Source organism: Triturus cristatus, chromosome 10 (assembly GCF_964204655.1).
Source record: "Triturus cristatus chromosome 10, aTriCri1.1, whole genome shotgun sequence".
NCBI lineage: Eukaryota > Metazoa > Chordata > Amphibia > Caudata > Salamandridae > Triturus > Triturus cristatus.
Genome location: NC_140593.1, coordinates 536,159,484 through 536,176,354, shown reverse-complemented (window position 1 = coordinate 536,176,354; position 16,871 = coordinate 536,159,484). Strand labels below are relative to the sequence as shown.

At 44.1% G+C, this 16,871-nt stretch overlaps 1 protein-coding gene across 9 annotated transcripts in view; it reads right to left on the bottom strand.

The window, feature by feature from the left end:
* The window catches only part of KMT2C (lysine methyltransferase 2C), a 1,736,691-nt gene that overhangs the window by 566,924 nt on the left and 1,152,896 nt on the right, over positions 1–16,871 (bottom strand). For all 9 annotated transcript variants that reach the window (XM_085632007.1, XM_085632012.1, XM_085632004.1 and 6 more), the window contains one exon: positions 4,739–5,121. In XM_085632007.1, the coding sequence (XP_085488133.1) occupies positions 4,739–5,121 (383 nt within the window). The remainder of the gene's footprint in view (positions 1–4,738; positions 5,122–16,871) is intronic.

Sequence of the window (16,871 nt, the reverse complement as noted above, 5' to 3'; positions counted from 1 at the left end):
TGGACAATTAAATGTCACTTATGAACGGTAGCACCTATTATCCCATCCACTATAATGGCTTCAGACCTAACTTGTGTGGCTGGACAGCAGCAGCGTTGACCCTGCAGCTCAGATCTAAATCATCCTTTTGGCATGTAGGAAAACCTGATATTAAATAAGTCACCCCTTAGCACACCTTGCTGCCCAAAAAGGATAGAACATGTGTTACCACAGAAAAGGCATGCTCCCCCTGTAAGTAGGCCCAAAGCAACATTGTCATTAGTGACGCCGTAAAAGTCAAAGTACAGATTAGACACTTTATTCGTTAACATCTGCCTTGTACTAGCTACAGACCCATTCAAACACTTATTTTTATAATTAATAACGTTTTCCTTGACTGAAGGCGATGGAGGCCAATTTGCATTAGATCTCCAACAACTGCTCGGCCTAGATCTCGAGCAGCTGCCCAGACTGTCACTGGCCAGGAATAGGTGTGAAAACTGTTCCCAGAGTGGAGACAATAGCCACTGAGAGTGGGAAGGTGTTTTTTTCCCTTGGCAGAAAGACCAGCTGAGGTGTGTTGAGGAACGTAATTAACTATAAAGGTGCCTTTCCGGTCACAATCAAATATTGGCTGACACTTGGAAAGCTCCAACTTTTGTCCCATAATAACACTGACATCAAATCCAGTCAAAGGAAAGCTATGGCCAGAACTGGTTTTGAGTGACCACAGAGGACTGGACTGCTCCTTACATTGGCCACAACTCTGGGTTGGCACACAGGCTGTGAACTAGATGGCAAGGGTTTCCCCCATCTTGGAGTTTAGAAATGAGGGGTTGTGAGATTGTTTGCAGTAGGACAAACAAGAATTGCTGAAAGTGGGTAGGGCTGCTTCCGGTGACATTTACATCATTGGTCAGGTACTGCCCAGGAATCTTCCAAACCCACAGGCTGGTTAACCCTACAAAGCAGGATTCTCACTCAGCCTTCAACAGAACACTTTCTGGACCTGCGGAAGAAGAGAAGAGGACTGGACCTGCTGTCTGTAATCTGAGAGGAGCCCTGAAGAACGGGAATTGCTCCCTCTTGCACCTAGCACAAAACAAATGGACCCTAAGTACCAGCTGACTGACCTCCTGTGTGGTTACAGGGACACAACAAGCAGCTAGAGGACTTTTAGTGCCCTGCTTACCGACAGCAACAGGACCTGGACTGGACTTTGGTGTGGGCCTCTGCCTGACACGCTGCAATTCTCTAATTGCCCTCTTCGAGGTCCTGTGTATCGTAGGCAAAAACTACTGTGGTTTTTTAGGCTCCAGAAGAAAGTCTGGAAACTTTGAAAATCTTTCCATCTACAGCTTCAGGGGGACCTTTAGGGAAAAGTCTACAACTGGCAGTTACATAGCGACCAACTGAATTTCAGCTTTGTCCTGGTCAAGGCTCCGAGCAGCTCAGAAATCCGACTTGGTTCCTTTCTGTTTTGGGTTTTAGAAAATTTTCAGCAAGAAATTGCTAAAGATTTATAGCTCCTTCAGGAGTAACTTGCTTCAAGTATTCGGCCTTAGATTTCACGGTGGCAGCTACAATTGCAGCAGCAGTTCACTCAAGCAGGACTTTTGTTCTAAAAAATGGCACGTCCCTTTCTATGTTTGGACTTATTAAAAATTCAAACTTCTCTGACTTCCACCGGGACCAATCCACTAGTATCTGAACGGGGCTCCAATGTGGTCAGCCTCAAATTGTGCCTGGGTCCGGATCTACTGCTTCCATAGATATAATTGGCTCCATGTGATTTTTGATGCCATTTTCCATTCTATCTTGAAAAATTAATATCTCCGATTTCCCTTACTAGATTTTTGTCATTTTGATCTTATTTTACAGATTGTTCTCTTTAATAATAAAAAAAAATGGTTGTGGTATTTTATTGTGTTTTATGTGACCTGTTCTTAAGTGTATGCACTACCTTTTTTTTAAGCCTGAGTGCTGTGAGTCCTGTTACCAGGGATTAATGACATGATTATTTTATTTAATTTGTGCATTTAGCAGGCTGTGGCCTTATCCTTTGAGGTGGACCTGGGCAACCAAAATAACAATACCCATTTCTAAATGGAATATTATATGGGTATGATAGTGCTTATTGTGACATTACTTCCTGTGATTTCACTGTGAATTAAATACGCTAATTAGTCCCTACATTATTTTTCTTAGGACTTGGGCCCTGGAAGTCCACGAGGAGTAATTTGAGTGTTTTTTTGGTTTGTATGTGTATTTGCCTTATCAGGATCTTTAAGCAAGTCCTCCTACACTTTGTCTACTATTCGCATTTGAGGAGGATGTTTTCAATGGAAATTATCTTGCAGACAGTCTGGGTGCAAAGTCTTGTGCCATTTGTAGCTTTATTGCAGAAGATTTAGGCGTACTATAGAAAACATCTGTCCTGTGCCTTGCATATGGGTCAGAAGTGGCTGCTGCTGTTGACGTTCTAATGCCTCCATCCATTGTGTGCATTTTACACCTATTGCCTTTCATTGCCATTCTTTTTGGTTACGTCCTAGGTATTGTTTTTCAGTAAGGTTTTGAAAGGCACTGTCCCTTGAGAAAAGCATCAGGCAAGAAACATCTCAGGTGGAAAATTCAATGTCCTTGCTTCTTGCACTACTTGCTCTTTTTTGTGAATTTGTTATCAGAGTTGATTAATTATTCCCAGCATTTGTTGATCAAATGGAATACGCATGCTTTGCAATGCCTGGCTACATAGCTCAAGAGTTTCCATCAGCATTGCAGCTCAAACTGTGTAAATGTGCAGTCTGCTTAGTGAGCTATCGATGGAAAGGATTGTGGAATCTGAAGCAGGGATTACCACAGTTTCCTCTGTGATCCCCCAATCTCTAAGTTGTTCTCCATTGTAGAACATACTTTAGTTGGTCAGGTGAAAAGAGATTATTTATTTTTTTACCCTGGGATAAGGCTGGGACATAGGACAGCACCCTGCCTCCAAAGTGGCAAGCAGATCGGGTGATATCCCTTGGTATCACTTCTGTTTTCTGGATGACATCTCTATCTGAGGTTTCCAAAAGTGTGATGTAGCGAGGGTTAAGCCCATATATGTACAGGTCAGTACCCTTTCAACTGGTTCTCTCCCAAGGTATAACTATTGGTTTCAAATTTTGAGGTCTCTATTTCATGATTTTACACTTCCCTTTTTGAGCATGATGCTATTTGCTTAGCAGAAAATTTCAACGTGAAAGTGTAATTTCTTTTTTATAGCATTTGAGTAAGTGATAGAGATACTGAACTAGAGGAAGATAGAAACAGATGTTATGAATTTTCGTTGCATGCACATCAAGTTTTATGAGTTTATGCAGGAGATCATTTATGCATTTGTTGAACCAAAAAACGGAACCAGAAGACACTGTTGTTTGACCCCACATTTAATGGAGAATTTTTGAGTCAGATGGCTGTTTAGGCCATATTTCCCTTGTGCAGTCGTATCTGAAAAGAGTATAATAAGTGAGATGATGAGAGTGTTTAATGTTGTTTCTTCCTAGATCTGATCAGAATGTTTATCGATGTGGACAAATGCGGATTATAATTCCAGAAATGGGGCACAGAGGCAGCCCTTCTTCTGGTCGGTTTATTTCGGTAACAGGTGTTGGATTCTGAAGGCTTGTTCGATGCAGAGCACGACTCTGCATTCTCCTTAATACACAAAGATTACCTTTGTCATCTTCCACTCATTTATATATTTCAGAATTATACAGGTGAAGATCTTGGCATTAGTGCCTATTAGACTGATGGTCTGTTTGAATTTGTATCAGCAGACTTCCATATTTTTGTAGTTTGGGAAGATGGTCCTGAGCCACGAGTACGGGAAGGAGCAAGTTTCTATACAGTGATGGAAGAGAGTCTATGATTTGTGCTTATCAGTCTGGGACACATTAACATTTAGTTAAGGAGGAGGCGTGATCCTGGAGCTTTTTTATTTTTCAAGTTTACAACTGCTGCCTTGATCTACTTGGGGGAGAACCAGCTCTTGATCTCTTGTTTGCTTTCCTTATTGCGAGTAGTCTCCAAAGCAGGCCCTTTCCTTTCCCTTGAAATCATGTTGTGACAAATGCTTGTAAAAATGACAAAAGGCCCACCTCTGCAGCCTGGCTTATGAGTGGAACGAAGGACATCTGCCTGAAAAGCAGATATATTAATTTTATGACCGAGGACGGGCCCACTAAAACCAAGTCAATATATCATGTGAAATTACCCAACACATTCTTTTAGTCTGAAATGTTGTGGATATCTTGGTCAATGAAAATCCACACAATATTGTTATGGTATGGAAGATGTTTTATGCATGAGTACGCGCCATCTAAGGAGATAAAGCTGCAAGACACTCAGTGTTCCACTGCTGCGTTAATTAGCACAGTATCACGCAACCTGGTAAAGAGGAAGTTTATGCCAAAATGGGGGCCCAGGCTGTGGAGGAGTCCCAAATTCAATAAAAGCATAATGTGCCACTAGTATTGATTCAGGCTTCATAACGTGCTAACAGCTGCTCTGGATGACAGAAAAATTATCTTATACAAAATATTAAAATCTATGAAAGTTAGGTACCTTGGGAGTGCCTTATACAGTTGTCATAAAACAATTAGAATCTACCTCTCGCTGACCAAGTAACTGATTATGGTCTTGCAATATCAAACGCACAAAACATCTAAAAATCGGATCAACTGACAAAAGCTATATTTCAGCATTTCTAGCATACCTTTGGCCATGGGGTCTCAGCCCTACAGAAGAAATATCTGCTGCAAATAGTGGTCTGTTTAACTGGCCATTAACAGGAAATGGCCCGCATTGCTCTTTGGGACCCATAGCAAATCTTTCATTTGTTTGTGCCACAGAGAACCGTTCACTTCCTTGGGGTATAAGAAATCTTTCACTTCCTTGTGGCATAGCAGTCTGATTATTTCCAGGGTAGGGCGGAGGGGGTCTGCTGAAAAGTTCATTTTGTCGATTTAAATTCTCATGCTGCCAAACTGGCGTAGGACCTGTCTGTGGAGAAGTGGTTGGATCCTCCAACCCCCTTTCTTGACGGCCGGCATTTTTGTTTTGCTGTTGCAGCAGTATACGCTCACGCAACTTCTGTCGCTGGAAAAACAAAAACAGCAATTATGATTAGCTAATAAAGTAAAAAAAGATGACTGATATTGGTGAAGCCAAAATTAAGTAACTTTACTTAAATGATCAGGTTCTAATAACAGATGCTTAAAAAGGAACCATTCCTTAAATTCCTTTTCAACCACAAACATTAAAAGTAATTTAACCCAATACTTTAGCAAATGACAATGAAACAAGCAAATCCAAAACTTAAGCGTCAATAGCTTTACATGTGCATATTCATCATTCATTTCATGTTGAATCTTTTTAACACTGCAAGTACTACAATTTAAGACCACAACACCATATTTTACAAGTAGGGGAAGTAAACATTGAGGATGTACAGTTAAGATGAAAAAGGAGGCTTTTCAACTAGGCTAGAAAAGGGAAACGTTCATCATGCATTTTAAGGTTGAGTTTGAGTCCTGTGGGGCTGTTTTTAAAAGGAGTCTTGCTCTGGTGCATAAGGGGTACATATGAAGGAAAATGTTACATCTGTTCATGCCATGTAGTGCTGTAGATTCACATGCTGTGCACAATCCTGCTAGTCTTCGGCTCGGACGTGTGTAAATTGTTTTTGTTTGAAGAAGGTGTGGTGACTCCACCTATTATAGGTAACGCACATGGCCATCGATCCCTAAGTAGATTGAGAGCGAAGATGTAGATGAAGCATAGAGATACAGAAGAGATGACCATGCGAAGTGAAGAATTAAGGTAAGAGTATCTGCAACGGACCCCAAAGGGCCATATAGGGGGATGGGTGCATGTGAATCTAAAGCGCTACATGCTATGAACAGATAAGTAACAGTTTCCGATCATGGCATGTATAGCTGTAGATACACTTACTGTGCATAGACTGTAAAACAGTCCTCCCCAAAAGCGGAAGCTTAGCCGGAGGACACTGCAAAAGACTGAAACAGTGAGAGTAAGACAGCCAGGCCAACTTGTTCTAGGTCTAGCCAGGACATCCACACAGCAATGTTTAGTAAAAGTACAAGAAGTGGAGCAAGGAGCTACTTTACAGATGTCATCCAGTGGGATATTCCCTATGAAACACATAGAAGCCCCATTCTTGCAAGCGTAACTGGGTCTGGCAGGGATAGGTAGGGAGCTTTAGCATAACAAGCATTCCCTGGTTTGGAAATAGCATGCCCCTTGAGAGGCTTGGAGTAGGACATGTAGAGTTGTTGTGTCTTACGAAAGGGCTTTGTTCAATCCACATAATACATTAACACCCTTTTGACGTCCAGGGAATGCAAGGCACGTTCACTACAGACGTGAAAAGAAAACTGGCAACTCAATCGTTTGATTGAGATGAACACTCGAAATCACCTTGGGGAGAAATGTGAGGTAGGATCGGAGGGCCAACCTATCAGGATAAACCTGGAGAATGGCTCCTCTGAGTGTGTGCTTCACTGACTAGCCTAAGGGAAGTAATGGCTACAAGGAAGGCTACCTTCAATGAACAAAACTGAAGAGGGCAAGAGTAAAAGGGCTCAAAAGAAAGGTCCATGAACCTAGTTAGGGCAATGTTGAGATTTCGGGGCCGGATAACCTGCTTATGCCCTTCCATGAAGGATTAATGACTGGTACTCTGAATAGCGAAGTGTGCTGCCTATTCTGTAGGTAAGCAGCCGAATGGAGGTGTAGGCAAAGCCTGACTGCTGAAGGTGGTAATAGACAATGTCTTCTACAGACTGTGTGAGACGAGTGATCTGTTTTGGAAGGTAAAAGTGTACAAAACATTTCCATTAGGCCGCACTGCAGGCCCTGGTAGTAGCCCTACTTGGTTCGCAAAGAATGGACATACATTCCTCTGATAGGTTAAGATAAGCAGGCCTCAGGAGCCAGATTGCAAGACTCAGTGGCTGAGGACTGGGGTGCCGGAGAGTTCTGTGGTTTTGCAAGAGAAGTTCTGGCCTGTTGGGAAGCTTCTTCTGAGGAACTAGAGAGAATTCCAGCCGACTGGAGTATCAAGACTGGTGTGCCCAATTTGGGGCTACTAGGATGAGGGTAAGATATGTCTGCCTCTGCTTGCGAACTATGAACAGTAGGAGCAGGATAGGCAGAAAACCGTAGGCAAATATCCTTGACCAGTTCATACATAGTGCTTTACTCATGGATTGCGGTTGAGGTAACCTAGCGGAGAGGTTTGGCCATTTTGTGACTTAGCAGTGGCAAACAAATCTATGTGAGAAAACCCCAACCAAAGGAAGTAAATGAGCAGTATCTAGTGGTGGAGATCCAAATCATGGACTTGTTGATGCATCCTGCTGAGCAGGTCGGCCAAGTCGTGGTACTGTATGACCAACTGTACCTTGTGATGCATTTCCCACCTCCAGTTGGCTCTGGGCTAGAGCAGATAACTGGGGCGAGTGCTCACCCCCTGCTTTTGTAGGTAAAACAGGGCTGTAGTGTTGTCCGTGCTGACTAAAACAACTTTGTTGTCAATAAGTGGAAGGAATGCTTGAAGAGTAAGCTGAATAGCCAGCAATTCCAGGTGGTTGATGTGGAAGCCCTCTTGTGTGGGCATCCACATGCCCTGGATGTGTGATCTTGCAGAGGTGCACCACATCTGGTGAGCAAGGTGTCCAAGGTGATGGTCTCCTGTGGAACTGGGTCTAGAAAGGGCAGTCCCTGCAACAGGTTGTTGACGTACCACTACTGCAGAGAGCGATGTGTACGGCCCCAAATCAACACTAGATCCTAACCATAGACCCTCCGCCTGAGACCACTGTGCTGCTAGGCACTGCTGTAAGGGATGAATGTGTAACCTTGCATGAGAAATAATTGCAATGCAGGACGCCATCAAGCCTAACAAACGCATTACTCTCAGGATCATTACTTGACGATCAGGCTGAAAAAGAGAAAGCAGATTTTGAAAAGCACTGACCCTGGCAAGGCTTGGGTAAACCTTCCCCACTCTTGAGTTTAGAGTAGCCGCAAGGAAAGGTTGTACATGGAGGGGCTGAAGGTGAGATGTTGCTATATTTAACGTGAAGCCCAACTTGTGAAGAAGGTCTGTGGTTGTCTGTGTGTGCGCAAGACATTGCTGCTGTGTGGCGCTCTTGATCAGTCAGTCGTCACAGTACGGGACCAAGTGGCTGCTCCCCTGCCCTCCCCCCCCCCCCCAAAGTCTATTGGCTACCACGGCTAGACCCTTGGGGCCACATGTCCGAAACTATGAAATAGCGAGTTTCTAAATGCGATTTCCTGCAATCGCAATTAGGAAATCACTTTTTCAAACGTATGAAACTCTTGAGCTTCATTTGTGATTTCCAGTGCGTCGCAAATAGACCTACCTCATGAATATTAATGAGGTCGGTCTCGGTTTGCTACCCATTGGGAATCGCTAAAATCACAGAGATTGTGACCACCATGCCTGTCATTGCTTTTAAATAAAGAAAACTTTTTATTTTAATGCAGCCCATCTTGCTTAAAGGAAAACGGGATATGTTTTAAAAAACAAAAAACTAAAAAAAAAGTTACGTATTCGTTTTCTTTTTTAAGAGTAGGCAGTGGTCCGCTGCCTGCTCTTAGGAAATTCTTCTACAGGGGCCTGGCAAACGAAGACGGCCGTGTGGACGTGATCCACAAGGGCTTTGCAGTAGCAGCTACAATATGTTAAAGTATTGTGGGCTGTGGACGCGATTGGAGGCATGACAGACACGTTAACCTCTACCCATGTGAAACGCCTGTCTAGGAAGCTGAGGGAGACCCCCATTTGCGAAGATGCCAGTGGATTCTAAATGAGGCGGAGAATAGCTGCGGTGGTGAACAGGCCTCACCATACCTTCCTGGAGCCATGCAGTTTGGGAATCAGTGATGACAGTCCAGTGAGTGCCGCACAGGAGACTGGCGATTACCTTGAGTCGATGGTGAAGCAGCAGATAACTGGGGGCCCTAGGGGCCATCGCCGCCGAGACTGGCTCGCGAGCGGAGAACAGATTCAGTTGCTGCCGGGTTGGAGGAATGGAGTCAGTGGAGATGGCGAGCCTGTCGTGGTGGGGCGTGGTCCACCGACCTAGAAGCTGAAGCGACGGTGACGCGGTGAGTGCCAGGCCTGAGACCCATTGTACAGCGGGAACAAGAAAAAGGAGAAAGGGATGCCTGGAGGGGGAACGGGCCTGGAGGCTGACGCCCACTCCCTGACTCTAAGATGGAGAAGTAGCGCTCTGCAGGCCGACCCGAGTCCTGGAGATTTAGCGGCATCAATAAAAAAGGGCACATAGGGCTGGTGGCCACATGGGGAATGAGTCAATTGGCGGTGTGGCGAAAACCATGAGGTGGGATCGGTTCTCCTTAAGTTTGCAGGGACTTTAGGACTACAATAGAATTCCTTAAGCAGCACGGGCTGCCTCCCCGCATGTCAAGCTATTAGAGGGGTAAGAACCTGGAATAACCTACCCCACCCATCCTCCGGGAGAGCAATGTAATTTAGGCCTAATTACATATGGGTGAGGGATAGTGGACTGAAGGAGGAACCATCAGAAATGTCTGACCGACCTGGAAATTTTTAGATCAAGGTCAGAGGAAGCAAAACCAGCGATATAGTGTGAGGCCAGGGAAAGAGATCCGGCGACCCCCCCTCCCCTGGGGCCGACAAGTTAAGCAACACATGGTGACAATCTGATTAAATCTCTACAACCTCTATGCCATGTAAGAAGACTCAACAGAGTAGGTTTTCATGCTATTTTGTCCCGGTGGAACCGCGTGACACCCTCTCGGGACCCCAAACGGAAGGCACAATGGCACTAACAAAAGAGGATCTCCTGACATCCTTACAAGATTTTAAGCATGAACTTAGGGAGGAGTTGAGGGCAGATAGGATCGCATCCCTGGAGTCACTTAAATCAGACATTAATAGCTGTCTGACAGCTCTCAAGCAAGAGGTTAATTTGGTGGGCACCAGGGTCTTAGATATAGAGTACAAGACGTAGGAGCAGGAGCAACGCACGGGTCGAGCGCAAGACACTACAAGCCTTGTGGAAGCACAACTTCCGGCCTCCATACTTTAATGCGAAGATTTGGAAAACAGATAACAAAAAGATAATATTTGCATCCCTAACCTGCCGGAAGGGGCAGAGGGACCAGATTTGGAGGCCTTTGTGGTCTGGGCAACTCAAACCACAAAGTGAAAATTGAAAGGATTGGCCTGTTGCAAGATGCTGGAAAGAAACACCCTAGGGATATACTGGATAACTCCATTCTTTCAAGGTGAAGGATGCTATCCTTCAAGCTGCATGTAAAGTGGAGGAAGTCTCCTTTCAGGGGGCGAACTGCTCCTTATTCCAGGACATTCCCCCGGTCACGTTAGTATGTCGCCTGCAATTCTGCCCGATCACTGATAAGCTATGACAGGAGCACATTCGATATTGCTGGACCTATCCTTTCGGCCTAGCTTTCGAACGACAAACAAGTCCCATCATGTTACAGATGTTCAGGAAGCAAAAAAGCTTTTGGGATTGTTGGACACTTTGGAGCAGAGTCGAGGGAGGGGCAGGAGGCTCCTCTGACCCCTCAGCAGCGTAGGATAAAAGACAATGGCAGACCCAAAGGCGACCAGAAGCGCTGAAGCTACAGCTATTGAGCTTCATTGGGATTCCAGGGGTGCTCAGGTTGAGTTGTTGTATGACTGGCACTATAGCATCTTTACCAGGCGGTGACTGAGGATGAACATTCTGCCCATGATTGGCGGACGTTGCTATGAGATCCTCAACACATAATCAAAACTTTATTTTGTGATACCTCACGTGCTTTTTGACGATACTATATACTCCAAACTTCACATGCTAACATTGAATTGCCTAAGTGGACTTTGACCATTATGCCTGAGGAGGGATATTACCCTACTATAAAATTATACATGTACAAAAGTTACGTATTTTACTTGTTTTAGTTTGGGGATTTACTTTGTTTTATATGAAGGTGCATGGGGGCTTCTTATCAGCTAAGCTCAGGGAGGTGAGGGATGCAGGGAGGAAGTGCTTTATTATTCCAGTCCTGGAGTCAGGAAGAAGTGGGAAGGGGACGGAATCCGGTGAACATCTGAACATGGGAAATATCACACTAATGTGGAATGTAAAATGGCTTAATTACCCAGCTAAACAACATAAAATGTGGAAATATATAACAGATCAAAGAAATTATGTGGTAGCCCTTCAGGAAACACACTTGCAACCCTCAGAGAAACATAGATTGAGACACAGGGAATATTTAATGATGAATAAGTCCTTAGCAAACTCTAACCACAATGGAGTGGCACTTTTTTCCCACTTGACGCTTCAATTTAGTCCCGAGGGCTGTAAAACATATAGGGAGGGGAGAATAGTTATGGTAAAGGGTCGCATTAGGGGATGCCTCTGTACCTTTGCCTCGATTTATGCTCCCAACACCAACCAAACTCCATTTTTACAGACGTTCTAAGTATGTTGGGCAGCTTTGCGGAGGGTGAGATAATTGTTATAGGGGATTTCAATCTCACCTTGGACTCGAAGATAGATAGTACCCATCCTAACAGATCTACCACAGTGAATTTTCCTAAGGACTTAAAAAGGAGGCTTGCAGAATTGGGTCTTTTAGATGCTTGGCGTACCTTTCACCCGAACGGGCGAGATTATACCTTCTTCTCCCACTCCTATAGAGCTATTCCAGTATAGACTAAGTTTTTGTAAGTAATGCCCTGGTCCAGAATATGCAGTCGGTATCCTTTCACCCTATAGCACTGTCGGATCATGCGCCAGTGGAGCTGAGATTAAACTGGGAAGACCCTCTTCCTAAATATCACTAATGGTTCTTCCCTGGATCGCTGATCAGAGATAAGCTTCTACGAGAGGACCTACGGAGGATGATCGGAGAATATTTCCAGATATATAGTTCATGCAATACTTAGTCCCCTAATACTTGGGACCCCTTTAAGGTGGTACTTTGGGGACAATGTATAGCGTTAAATTCCTCTCTGTACAAGCAGAGGGTGAAAGAACGACTAAGGCTGAAGGCAGGATTAAAATTGGTAGAACAGTCTCGTAAGGAAAACCCTACTCTGTCCTAACAAAGGAATGTTACCGCTCTTAGGGTAAACTTAATGCCAGCTACACCAATCGGGCTGAGCTCATCCTTTTAAAACTTCAAAGTACGACCTATGATCAAAGTAACAAAAGTGGGTTCACACCTAGTGCAACTATTAGGGTTAAGAGGGAGAAGGAATATATAGGGGCCATTAAATGTGCTACGGGAGGCGTTACAACATCTGATCTTGAAAAAGCACAAATTCTTCGGCAATTTTATTAAATCCTTTACAGGGCAGAGAAGACAAATTACCAGATCCAACTGGGGTCCCTGGACTGGGTTACTCTTCCCCAATTGACTAAGGCCCAGAATGACCTCTTAGGCAGTCCAATTACAGAGGAGGAGATTCGTAAGGCGATACGGGATCTAAAGCCCCTGTGCCAGATGGACCGACAGGTAAGTTCTATGAGACATTCTGCTCCGAGCTCACCACGCAGTTAGCGACCCTCTTTAATCGCATGGCCACCTCTGGAGAGATCACCACGTCCATGAGTGAGGCCATTATTTCTGTCATACCAAACCAGGGCAAGGATCTTGGAGACTGTGGTTCTTACAGACACATAGCTCTTCTGAATCTGGACGTTAAATTGTACTTGAAAGTACTGGCCACTAGATTGTAGGGTCTGCTTCCAGATATGATCCATCCAGCTCAATGTGGATTTATTAAAGGTTGCCAAACACACGAAAACATCCGCAGGGTCATACACCTGGTAGAAAAAAAGGCCCAAAAATCCATTCCAGCAATCTTGTTGGCACTTGATGCTGAAAAGGCTTTTGACCGGGTGGACGGGCCCTTTTTATTTTACACTTTTTGCTGAGATTTGGGTTTTGTGATCGATTTATCACAATGATTAAAGCCAATTACGTGATACCAAAAGCCAGAGTACTAGTAAATTGGGTGTGTTCTGGCTTCTTTCAGCTAGGTCGAGGGACAAGACAGGGGGGCCCGCTGTCACCCCTGTTATTTGCCTTATGAATAGAACAATTTGCAGCCAAGATACGCAAGACACTGCAGATCAGGGCATTCTATTTGGCTCAATAGAACATAAAATGTCACTGTTTGAGGACGACATATTGTTATCTTTGACATTCCCTCGAACCTTTCTAACAACCCTCATAGGAGAATTAGACCAATTTGAACGAGTGGCGGGATTCCGTATCAACCTGACCAAATCTTTTTTTTCTTAAACTGACACTCCCACCAACAGAAATTGACTCTCTGGGAACATTTCAATGGGCAAGAAAGGCTATGATATACTTGGGCATTAAGATCACCCCAAACCTCTCCGACCTATATCAGGCCAACTACCCTTCATTCCTGCAACAACTGAGATTAGACTTTAAACGGTGGGTACCAATGTATTTGTCTTGGCTGGGGCGAATTCACGCTATCAAGATGAATGTATTGCCTAAACTGCTTTACCCGTTTCAAGGGTTTCCGACTGAACTGGAAATTTGTGTTCTTTCCAGCTCTGCGTTAACTGGTGAATCAATTTATTTGGCAGAATCGTAGAGCACGCCTCTCGAATAAGTTATTATGTTTACCTAAATTAGCTGGAGGCTTGGCATTGCCAGACTTTAACCTATATTACAAACAGCCCAGTTGAGTGTGATCCCTGAATGGTCTGCCAGAGAGTCAGATAAACAATGGCTGCATATGGATACGATAGTGGTCGGGAAATATATTTTGGATCTACTATGGAAACCTAAGGCTGACAGGCCTGCTAATGACTATTTGAGCACCCCCACTCAGACCACCCTGAAGGTGTGGGATGAGGCCCAGCAGACTACTTTCCCCTCCCCGTTTACTCCTATACACTTTAATCCAGCCTTTACCCCAGCGTTAAAATTAGGTCCCTTTGAGGCATGGCGGCTGGGAGGCTGTCTCGTGATATCTAACTTATTTCATAAATGGGATATTTGGACCTTTGAACAGTGCCAACAGGATTTTCACCTTCCCGCTACAGAACATTTCCGTTACACTTAACTAGAACATTCGGTACTCAAGTCAGAAGTGAGGGAGGCAGCCACTAGAGAGCTCTCTCTGATTCAGCAATTTGCCCGGAGAGGTTGCGGTACAAAGAGTTGCATTTCATTTCTGTATGCACTCTTGCTAAATACCCTACTCACACCTAGACCACACTATATAGAGCAGTGGGAACAGATCCTTGAAAAGCCCATCTCAGAATCCAGTTGGTCTAAACTATGGCAAGATATCCCACATTTTAACCTTCTATGGGATTAAGGGAAGCTCACTATAAACGGTTATTCTACTGGTATCCATATCCCACAAAACAAAAGAAAAATCTTTCCCCATATGTCAGATCTATGTTGGAGTAGTTGTGGACTGTTGGGAGACCATAAATATATATGGTAGGACTGCCCATCTATCAGATCGTTTTGGAAAGAAATTCTGGTCCAGATTAGAGAGATACTGGGGTATCAGATTCCCGATGACCACTGATCTATCCTGTTGGGGTTAAGCAATGACTCCCTTAAATACCAAACGAGAGGGGATAAATCAATGATGTGGCTTTGTTTGGTGGCCTCAAAAATGGTAGTGGCAGCAGCATGGAAGTCCAAAGAGGTGCCCTCACTCAATGGCACGCTAGGCTCTGGCGCAGGTAGTCACTATGGAGAGAATGTCTTGACATTTTATCAGACTCTTACAAAAACTTTGAATATGTCTGGGGACCCTCGGTGCACTACCTCTCCAGAGGCTTACAGTTCTGGGTGCCTGCCCCACTGCGACGAGAGCCCTATATCTCTTTCAGGATTGACCGGACTACGCCTTTTCAAAATACATTGGGGGGCTGGCCTTAAGAGATATTCCCTGGCCCCATCACACACCTCCCCGGGAGAAATGTAAAGCTGAGATATAGTTACACATGGCTAGATGCTCATATGTTCCATTAGTTAATTGAGGAGTTAGTTTGGCGAGAGGAGGTAGGAACAGGGGGCTTGAGGGGAGGGAATGACATTAGGTTACCTCTACAGTAGGCTAAAATGTGATGCAGTAATAGGACAAATTCCATTTTGAGCACACTGTACCTCAAAATAGCTGTGCATTTTCCTGAAGGAATTGTTTCAATGCAGACTTGTACTGACTGCCTACGTGGAAAACAATTTTAAAAAATTTGATTTAAAAAAAAAAAAAAAAATCCTGTTGCAAACAATGAGTCCCTTGGGGACCCCTTCCTATTTGCAAATGGGTTAACACCAATTTTAAACTGGCGGTATATTGCAAATTTTTTGTCACCTCATTTTGGTTGCAAAACATTCACACATACCACTGCCATTTGGTACTAGGAAGGGACAACCTAAACATGTCCCTTCCTAGTACCAAATCGCAAACACAATTTGAGATTCGGTAGTAGGTTACCAAATCGCAAATAGGGCTTTTTACATCCATTTGCGACCAGAAAAAAGGTTTTTACATGTGGCCCTTGGTTTAGACGCTGGGAGCCGTTTAACCCCAAAAGGCAGCATCTTGAACTGATAATGTTTTTTGGGCATGGTAATTCCTCCGTCCTGGAAGTCGGCTGAGATAATATCGATTTTTAAAAAAAAGGGGGATATGGCAAATCCGGGTGGCTATAGACTCATTAGCTTAATAGATTCATTGCAGAACATTTTCTGCAATGAGATCCTGGCCCATATCCAGGATTGGATCTTATAAGGAAATATTTTGTCTAATTTGCAGACGGGTTTTCATTATCAGAACTCTAGACCAGGTCTTCCGATGCCTCTGTATCTTTTGGAAAGAAGTGTTAGCCAAAGGGTCAAAGTTGTATGTAGTGTTTGGAGACCTGCACACAACATTTGATTTGGTTCCAAGAGGCAAACTATGGATGCTGGAAGAGATGGGGCTCCCTCCCAACCTATTAGACATTTTGATAAGGCTACATTCAGCAAATAGTCGGGCAGGGAGAGGAGGGACATTAAACAGAGCCCTTTATGATTAACCGCAGAGTTAGACAGGGGTGCGTCTTAGCACCCACCCTGTTTTTGTTATTTATTAATGAGGTAGTAGGGTTTCTCAACAGAGATGGGTGAGACGCCCCAAAAGTCAGAGAGAGAAGGGCTCTAGCCCTTCTCTTTGCTGATGATACGTGTTGATATCAAAGTCTACCCAAGGGCTCCAACAGTTATTAAATGATTGTAAACATTTCTGTGACGAGCGTGGTTTGGAGTTAAACGATTCAAAGACAAAGTCCATGGTATTCTCCAATGGCATTTAGTAGACTCCTAGGAGAAGTATGTATGTAGACGACTGCACTATTGAATTGGTATCCACCTTTGACTACTTGGGGATTTATTTAACCCCACATTTGAGCTGGTCCCTCCCACATAGAGAAAGCCCACTTGGTCCTAATTCAGCAAACTGCTCATATAACTAAGATCCATAGAAGAACTGTGTCAAGGAAGGTGGCCCTAGCCACAAAAGCAATAGGTTCAGCTACTTATGGATTAGAATTGTGGGGAAGTGGAAACATTGATTGCCTCACTGTGACCGAACACAGTTTCATAAGATCTCTATTCAGTCTCCTGGCTAGTACCCTACTGATCCACATCTTTTGATCTAGCCCAAAGAAAAAAATGCATATAGGATGGAGTACAAGCATTTAATATTCTAGTACTGCTTATGGACGATTGAGGAGCTTGCCCTTAAT